Genomic DNA, 8,987 nt, shown 5'->3' with positions numbered 1-8,987 from the left:
AGGCCCCGCCCCCAAAAGGGAAAACCTCTAAAAAAAAAAAAAGAAAAGAAAAAAAAAAGTCAGTCATGGGGCCAGCAGGTGGTATGGTGGTTGAGGCTCTGGACTCCCACATGGCCAACTGCAGTTCAATTCCTGGACCTAGTGGTTTGCTTTCTCACTTACTCCCTCTCTCTCTGGTCAAATTAAAAAATAATAATAATAAATAAAAAATTAAATGAATAATTTTTTTTTTTAAAGATAAGTAGACCACTAAACACAGCCTATATATACTACAGAGAGAAATGAGGCTCCAAACTTTTCTTTGATTTTGTTTGGTTTGGTTTTAGTTTTGCTGTAGGTTGAGTTCACTCTGGAGACAGAGAAAGAGAGAGAGGTAGGAAAAGTGAAAAATCATCCCTGGATGGAGGACCATTCCACAATCCCTTTTCCCTTCTCCTCTTCGGATTTTAGGCACACATGTACATACTCCCAGCATATTTTTAAGCCACCAGGTCTGGGACTCTAACCGCCCAGTTGCCCATCTGGGATCCAGCTGCCTTAACCTCCACACCACCTTTTGAAGAGAGGAGTATCAAAGAATATGTGGACATGTCTTAAAAACCATCATAAAAAGTGTGCTTCCCTCTCACCTTTCTCCTCTCACTACCCAGTTCCTGAATCTAGAGACAACCTCTGTTAACAGAAGGAAAGATATTTTTGAAGTATTCTCTTCCAAGCAACTAGCTTAGTAATCAGCTTTAAATGTCATGTGTAGTCTCTGGTGAGTCAGCTTAGTTAGAGCATATTGTTGAGGAGGCCAAGGTCAAAAGGGCCTAAGTTCAAACCAGTTAATATTGTTGTGTTCGCTAGTCATAAAAGGTAGCCGGTATCCCAGGCAACCATTATGCAAATGCTAGTTATCAGTCTTGCTGGAAAGGAAACGCTGGGAGAGGAGTAGAATGACGTGTCAGTACACATTCATGATTCAAAAGCCGTGGAAATAATGTATTCCCTGAAGTTGAGTAGGGAGCATGATAGGCTATGGGGATTAAGAGAGCACATTGAGGGACCAGCAGGTAGCATGGTAAATGGCAAGCAATCATCAGCCTGAATTGATCCTTGCAACCTAGAATGCCTACCTGAACAAAATTAAATGTTTATTGTGTCTGATCCATTGTATTCTGTTTACTACACTAGTTTAACCTACTGTAATTAATACAGGCTGTATACCTAAGTAGTAAAAATAAGAGAGCAACAAAATGATTATTATAAAATTCAGTAGATTTGTTGACCTCTAGGGTCTAGGGAAGAAGACATGATTCTTACAAGTAGAATTTTTGAGTCAGTACATATATAAATTTTGAGTTTTGACTAACTGTTTCTAGATTGTACAAGTAGTCAATACCAATTAATGTCTACTTTGGTAGAATCTGAGAGTTCTCCTTCTTATATACCTTTGTCAGCATAATTTTAAGTGTTGTTGACCATCCAGTTGGAGATAATCTAGCACATAGTTGGGAATATTGAACTAGAGCAAATCAAGTGCATCTGAGTCTGTGATTTTAACCACTCTGCCACACAGCCTCTCTCTGCCTACAGAGGATACCTGGCTGTTGGAAAAAGGATTAACAATGGCATTAAGGTAAAGTCTTGCGAGGCCTGCAGGTGGTGTGGTAGTTAAGGGCACTAGACTCCCACAGGACTGACCATGGTTCAAGTTCCAGACCTGGCAGCTTGCTTTCCCCTTTTCCCTCTCTTTCTCTGTCTCTCTCAGTCTGTCCCTCTCTGGTCAAATTAAAATAAATATTCACAGGGTTTTTTTTGTTTGTTTGTTTGTTTGTTTTTTGTAAAGATCTGTTTTATTTCTACTGGGGAAAGAGGAGGATAAATAGAACTGTTTTCCAATTTGCTTTCCACTGTATACACACATACTCACACACATACATACACACACATTCACCAAAAATACCCTAACAACAACAACAAAAAAATCAAAAACCAAAACACCCTCGAGCTGCACCAATACTTCATATTTTGACCAAAAGAATAGATCGTGGGAGGAAGTGCAAAATGCAGAATCAAATGACCAAAAAATGCTGAATAAACAGCATTATTAATATACAAAATATTTATATTACTGAACTAGTAACAGGTGATGTTCTCCGTGTCTGTAAAACTTTGGAACCACGTAACTGATTTGTTAAATCTAGTCCATGCCAGCTTCCAAAACCAGAAAAGATTTTAGTTAGCTTCGTTCTTTGATGCCTCATCAAAGTTTTCTACAAGATCTGGAACATCGTCATCCTCTTCATCGATGTCTTCTGGTTTTGGTGCTTTGCTATCCAAGACTTGCTGTGGGAACTGTTCAGCTAATTTCCTAAGGCTTGTTAAGCTGTCTGCACCAAGCTGACTTAATATTCCAGGAAGCATTTCTGTGATTGGTTTGGCTTCTGCATGACCAGTAATTGCAAAGGTATTAGCAGACTCTTTCCCCCTATCTGGACCTGAGCCTGAATTTTGACTAACTTTTCTTGATTCATGCTGTTGGTAAATCTGAAGCAGGGAGGGTCCTCCAACACCAGCATGCGGAAAGAACCAAGAAAGTTTTTTTTTTTTAAAAGGTTCTTAAAAAAAAAAAAAAAGATAAAATTATACTCTGTAGAGCAAAATTCACAGGTATCCCCTCTATATAAGTTCAATGACAGAACATATTTTAGGACAGATTTTCTTTTGGAATACCTGTATCACTCGATTGCTTATACTATAAATAGTTGCTGAATATTGACACATCATACTTTCTTTTTCGCTTTCAGTATTCTTACATTGCTTTAATGGTAGATTCTGAGGTACTGTTTTCTTTTCAGAGAAACCATGCCAGATGGATCATCTGGATCGAATCCTACTGTCTGGCATCTATAACGTACGCAAGGGAAAGACCCAGCTGCATAAGTGGGCTGAACGCCTCGTTGTTCTCTGTGGTACCTGCCTTATTGTCTCCTCAGTGAAGGATTGTCAGACTGGAAAAATGCACATTTTGCCTCTGGTTGGAGGAAAGGTAAGACTTGCAAAAGTGAATTGGTGTTCATTTGATTATCTTTAAAAAATTTTTTTTTAATTGTCAAGAGAGAAAGAGACAGAATACTCTCCTGTGGAGTGTAGTCACAGCACAATCCCTCCTCCATTTCTCATTTTATTGAGGTTTTGGGCCACATCCATGTACCATGTTTTTCAGACCTCCAGGGCTGGGATTTGATCCACATAGTTGGCCATGTGGGGATCTAGCTCCCTTAGCCACTATGTCATGGGGCCAGCCCTAATTTACTTTCTTTCTCTATAGACTTACCAATTCTAGATTTTTTGTTTATTTGTTTTTTAATTTCAAGAGGCAAACTCCCAACAGGGCTTTGTTATGTTATGGTCCTGCCCCAAGCCTTCCAGCCAGCTAAGATGATGCATGTGCCCATGGGTACACCTGGTGTGTTCAGGTAGACCTGGGACTGAACTCCAAACCTTCCCTTATGGCTCCAGTATTACACAGTGGTTCCTTCCCTCCTGCGCTACTGCCTAATTCTGGACATTTCATATGAATGGAGTTGTAAAATACATGGTTCTTTGTTATTGGCTTCTTTCATATAAAATTATGTTTTTGAAGTTCATCCATTTTACAGCATGTATCAATACTTTGTTCCCATTCTTGGCTAAGTAAGAGTCTGTTGTATGGTATACCTCATTCTGCTTATGCATTCATCTGCGACTGGACACCTGGCTGTTCCTACTTTTTAGTTATTATGAATAATGCCACTGTGAACATTCATGTACAGGTTTTTGTGTGGACGTGTGTTTTCAGTTCTCTTGGCTGTAAATGTAGGAGTGGAATTTCTGGGTCATACAGTGACTGTATATTTACCCTTTTGAAGAACTGCCATATGTCTCAGAATTTAGCTGTCGAGAGATGTGAAGTGATAGCTCATTATAGTTTTTTTTTTTTTTTTTTTTTGAGAGAGATTTTTGTTATAGAGACAGAAAATGAGAAATCACCCTCCTGTGGGGATGGCCACACTGCAGCCCCTTCTTCTCAATTCTCCTCTTGAGGTCTTGTGCATGCACACACATGTGCCCGGTATGAGTTTTAAGCTGCTGGGTCCGGGACTTAAATTGCGGTCTACTACATGAGAGTCCAGTGATGTAAACATTACGTCATCTACTGGTCCTTCACTGTAATTTTGATTTGCATTTCTCTAATGATTAATGATGTTGAACACCATTTTATGTGCTTACTGGCCATTTGTATATCTTCTTTGGAGAAAAGTTTATTTATCTTTTGCCTGTTCCTTTTTAATCAGATTTTCGTCTTGTTATTGCATTCAATGTTTTGGGTAGGAATTTTTTCAGTGGTTCTGATTTTTGTCCCCTCTCTTTCTTCAGATAGAAGAAGTGAAGCGACGACAGTATTCTCTTGCATTCAGCTCAGCTGGAGCCCAAGCTCAGACCTATCATGTCAGCTTTGAGACTTTGGCTGAGTACCAGAGGTGGCAACGGCAAGCATCCAAGGTGATGAGTTGTCCAGTGTCCTGATACAGAGATAAGAATGCAGACACCCAGTAGAGATGCATTTTTGAAACTGAACTTACCCCAAAGAGAGTGAATCATAATTCTGAATTTCCTCTCTAGGCTCTTTGAGTATATAATGAATAAAATCATGACAGTCCACCAGGTCCTTAATGTATTATGTATGTTTACATAGTATAGAAGGTGGTCAGCAGTGTTTTTAGGTGCATTTACCCCCCACATCTTCTCAGTGAGATAGTTTTAGAAGGAATTAAAATGTAATGAGATTTGACCCTTGAAGGAATTAAGACGCAGTAAGATGTAAGTGATTTTCCCTGGACCGTAGTAGTCAGTTAGAATTGGATCCCTTCTCTAATTTGTAGCCTAGTGTTGCTTAGTATATCTGTATTTAGAACAGGCTTCATAAACCACTTCAAATTTGAACTTTTTTCCGGTAGAGGTTTTTGCTATAGGGCACGTGCGATCACCAGAAAGACAGAGAGAAAGAAAGCAGGAAATCACCCCCCAAGGGGGATGACCATGCCACAATCCCTTCTCCATTCTCCTCTCGGGATCTTGGGCATGCATGCATATGTGCCCAGCATGAATTTAAGCCACTGGGTCTGGGGCTCAAACCATGGTCGACTACATGGGAGTTCAGCGACATAGCCATTGTGCTAACTGCTGGTCCCAATTCGAACTTATTTTTTTATTTTTCTTTTTTGCAGAGGTTTTAGCTATAGGGCACATGCGCTCGCCAGACAGAGAGATAGAAAGAAAGTGAGAAATCACCCCCCAGGGGTGATGGCCACGCCGCAATCCCTTCTCCTCCATTCTCCTCCCGGGATCTTGGGCATGCACGCACACGCGCCCAGCGTGAGTTTTAAGCCACCAGGTCCAGGACGCGAACCATGGTCGACTACATGGGAGTCTAGCGACATAGCCATTACTCTAACTGCTGGTCCCTCCAATTCGAACTTATTGATGGGACAGTGACTTGTAATACTGTCACAAACCATTACCCCTGTATACTGAGGATAATTAGATTTTCTTTGTAATTTCAAGGTTAAAACCTTTAAAGACGAACTGTTGTAAAAGTGTAGTGTGATTTCCAAATCCTCTTGTTCTCCTAGCCATCTGTGCAGAATTTTGCACGTAGGATTGTTAAGTATAGTGCCCGCAAAACACGGATGTCTTTTCTTAGTGATATATTGTGTTTTTAGATCCATTTTTGCAATTCACATTTTATTAGCATACTATCATAGAAATGTAAACCTTTGATTTTATTGAATTTTTTTCATTATATCGTGTTGGTTATATAGCCTGCTGTAACTAAAAGTGGTTTCAGTCATATATAGCTATCCCATTCCTTTTGACCCTTTTACAGAGAATTTTATGGAGAAATTTGTTTTGTTTTGTTTTAAGAGAGAGATTTTTGCTATACGGTGCTTGTGCTCACTGGAGAGACAGAGAAACAGAAAGCGAGAAATCACCCCTTAAGGGGATGACCATGCCATGCCACAATTCCTTCTTCTCCATTCTCCTCTTATGATTTTGGGCATACACGCACACGTGTCTGGTGTGAGTTTTAAGCTGCTGCATCTGGGACTTAAACTGCGATCGACTATGGGAGTCCAGCGATGTAACCATTATACCATCTGCTGGTCCTAAGAAATTATTTTTGAGCATCTTTTGTGGGTTCTGCAGTATGTTGTGTGCTTGGTTATTTAATTGTATCCTCATAACAGATGAAGAAAGTGTGTTAGTAAGTACCAGAGCCAGTGTGTCTACGAAAGGCCATGTCTTTTCAACATTCTGCTTCCTGAAGTTTTATATAGTCATTCTGATTCATCTTAATGTGACTTCTCCCATTCACGATTCACTTTCCATTTTATTATTTATTTTATTTTATTTTTTTACCTTTTACTTATAGAGACTACAATTTATGTTTTTTTTTCCTCAAGCAGCTTATAGTTTTCAGGAAAAATCAAAATTAACTAGTTGCTATAAATGAACAACTGAGTTTCATCACCTTTTTTTTCCTTCTCTGTCTTTCTTTTATTTTATTTTTTTGCCATAGGACATGTACGCTTACCAGAGACAGAGGGAGACAATGAGAAGGAGAGACAATGAGAGAGAAAGTGAGAAATCATCCCCCAGGGGTTATGACCATGCTGTAATCCCTTCTCCTCCATTCTTCTGGGATTTGGGCTACACACTTACATGTGTGTAAGTGTGAGTTTCAAGCCACTAGGTCCAGGACTTGAACCATGGTTGGCCATGTGGGATTCTAGCAACTTAATTACCGTGCCACCTGCTGGCCCCTCTTCACTGATTTTTTAATCAGTGCCTTTTGTGTAAATGCCCTTCTGTTGTATGCTGGGTGATAGACATTCAGGGCTAGCTCAGAAGGCTCTTCTCTTTGGCTCATTCAGGTGGTGTCCCAGCGAATCAGTACTGTGGATCTCTCATGTTACAGCCTGGAGGAGGTCCCTGAGCATCTCTTCTACAGTCAAGATATCACCTACCTCAACTTGCGACACAACTTCATGCAGTTAGAAAGACCAGGGGGCCTCGACACACTCTACAAGTAGGTGGAAAATGGATTTCCAGATTATTATGTTAAAACTGAATTGTAATCAATATCTTTTTTTTTTTTAATTATTTTTAGTTTTATTGAGGGACTGCTATCATCATTATCATTTGAAAACCTTGTTCCAACCCAAATGTCCATGAACAGATAAATGGATTGAAAATGCATGGCACACATACACTATGTAATACTACTCAGCCATAAAAAGCAATGAGACTCTGGATTTGATATAAAGTGGACAAATATGGAAGATTTATTGTTAAGCAAAGCAAACCAGACTGTAAAACAGAGGCAGTGTATATTCCCACTCAAAATATACTGAATGTCTGTACTCTATGGGAGAAACTGAAAGACTGAGAGATACAAAAGCATGGAGAACAATCGTGGATACAAGAGACAGTGTAGGAGGAGGGTGGGAAATAGGAGAGGGTGAAAGGAAGGGAATAAATGGGAAAAAGAAAGAAGCAAAATATTTAAAGGACATGAAAAAGGAAAATTATCTGTTGATGATAAAGTGTGTGGTATCTTTAACTGGACTAGTATGCAATGGATTCATGCTGGGAAATTTACATGCTGTAATGATATACAGTGCTTGAATATATAAAATAAATTTATATATTCAATATTACATATTGAATATATAATATATCAATATATTCAAAGAAAAAGTTGTTGCAAGAATTAAATGGCTTCTTTTTTGTTTTTCTATAGGGAGTGTGCACTTGCTGGAGAGAGACAGAAACAGAGAAAGGAAGAGAGGAAGTAGAAAACCACCACCCCTGGAGCAGGGGGTGATGAGCAAACCAAAGTCCATTCTCCTCCATTCTCCTCTTGGAATTTTGGGCATGCACACACACGTTCCCAGCATGAATTTAAGCCACTGGGTCTGGGGCTCAAACCATGGTCGACTACATGGGAGTTCAGCGACATAGCCATTGTGCTAACTGCTGGTCCCAATTCGAACTTATTTTTTTATTTTTCTTTTTTGCAGAGGTTTTAGCTATAGGGCACATGCGCTCGCCAGACAGAGAGATAGAAAGAAAGTGAGAAATCACCCCCCAGGGGTGATGGCCACGCCGCAATCCCTTCTCCTCCATTCTCCTCCCGGGATCTTGGGCATGCACGCACACGCGCCCAGCGTGAGTTTTAAGCCACCAGGTCCAGGACGCGAACCATGGTCGACTACATGGGAGTCTAGCGACATAGCCATTACTCTAACTGCTGGTCCCTCCAATTCGAACTTATTGATGGGACAGTGACTTGTAATACTGTCACAAACCATTACCCCTGTATACTGAGGATAATTAGATTTTCTTTGTAATTTCAAGGTTAAAACCTTTAAAGACGAACTGTTGTAAAAGTGTAGTGTGATTTCCAAATCCTCTTGTTCTCCTAGCCATCTGTGCAGAATTTTGCACGTAGGATTGTTAAGTATAGTGCCCGCAAAACACGGATGTCTTTTCTTAGTGATATATTGTGTTTTTAGATCCATTTTTGCAATTCACATTTTATTAGCATACTATCATAGAAATGTAAACCTTTGATTTTATTGAATTTTTTTCATTATATCGTGTTGGTTATATAGCCTGCTGTAACTAAAAGTGGTTTCAGTCATATATAGCTATCCCATTCCTTTTGACCCTTTTACAGAGAATTTTATGGAGAAATTTGTTTTGTTTTGTTTTAAGAGAGAGATTTTTGCTATACGGTGCTTGTGCTCACTGGAGAGACAGAGAAACAGAAAGCGAGAAATCACCCCTTAAGGGGATGACCATGCCATGCCACAATTCCTTCTTCTCCATTCTCCTCTTATGATTTTGGGCATACACGCACACGTGTCTGGTGTGAGTTTTAAGCTGCTGCATCT

At 39.7% G+C, this 8,987-nt stretch overlaps 1 protein-coding gene across 1 annotated transcript in view; it reads left to right on the top strand.

Annotated features, from left to right (window-relative positions):
* Positions 1–8,987, top strand: part of PHLPP2 (PH domain and leucine rich repeat protein phosphatase 2) — a gene marked incomplete at its 5' end in the record, with an annotated part of 74,314 nt that overhangs the window by 26,447 nt on the left and 38,880 nt on the right. Inside the window, 3 exon segments of the mRNA XM_014589414.2 lie at positions 2,844–3,034; positions 4,405–4,530; positions 6,963–7,117. Coding sequence (XP_014444900.1) covers positions 2,844–3,034; positions 4,405–4,530; positions 6,963–7,117 — 472 coding nt within the window.

The sequence above is a fragment of the Tupaia chinensis genome, unplaced genomic scaffold (assembly GCF_000334495.1).
Source record: "Tupaia chinensis unplaced genomic scaffold, TupChi_1.0 Scaffold000355_1, whole genome shotgun sequence".
NCBI lineage: Eukaryota > Metazoa > Chordata > Mammalia > Scandentia > Tupaiidae > Tupaia > Tupaia belangeri.
Note: the sequence above shows the minus strand (reverse complement) of the source record. Positions and strands in the feature narration are given on the sequence as shown.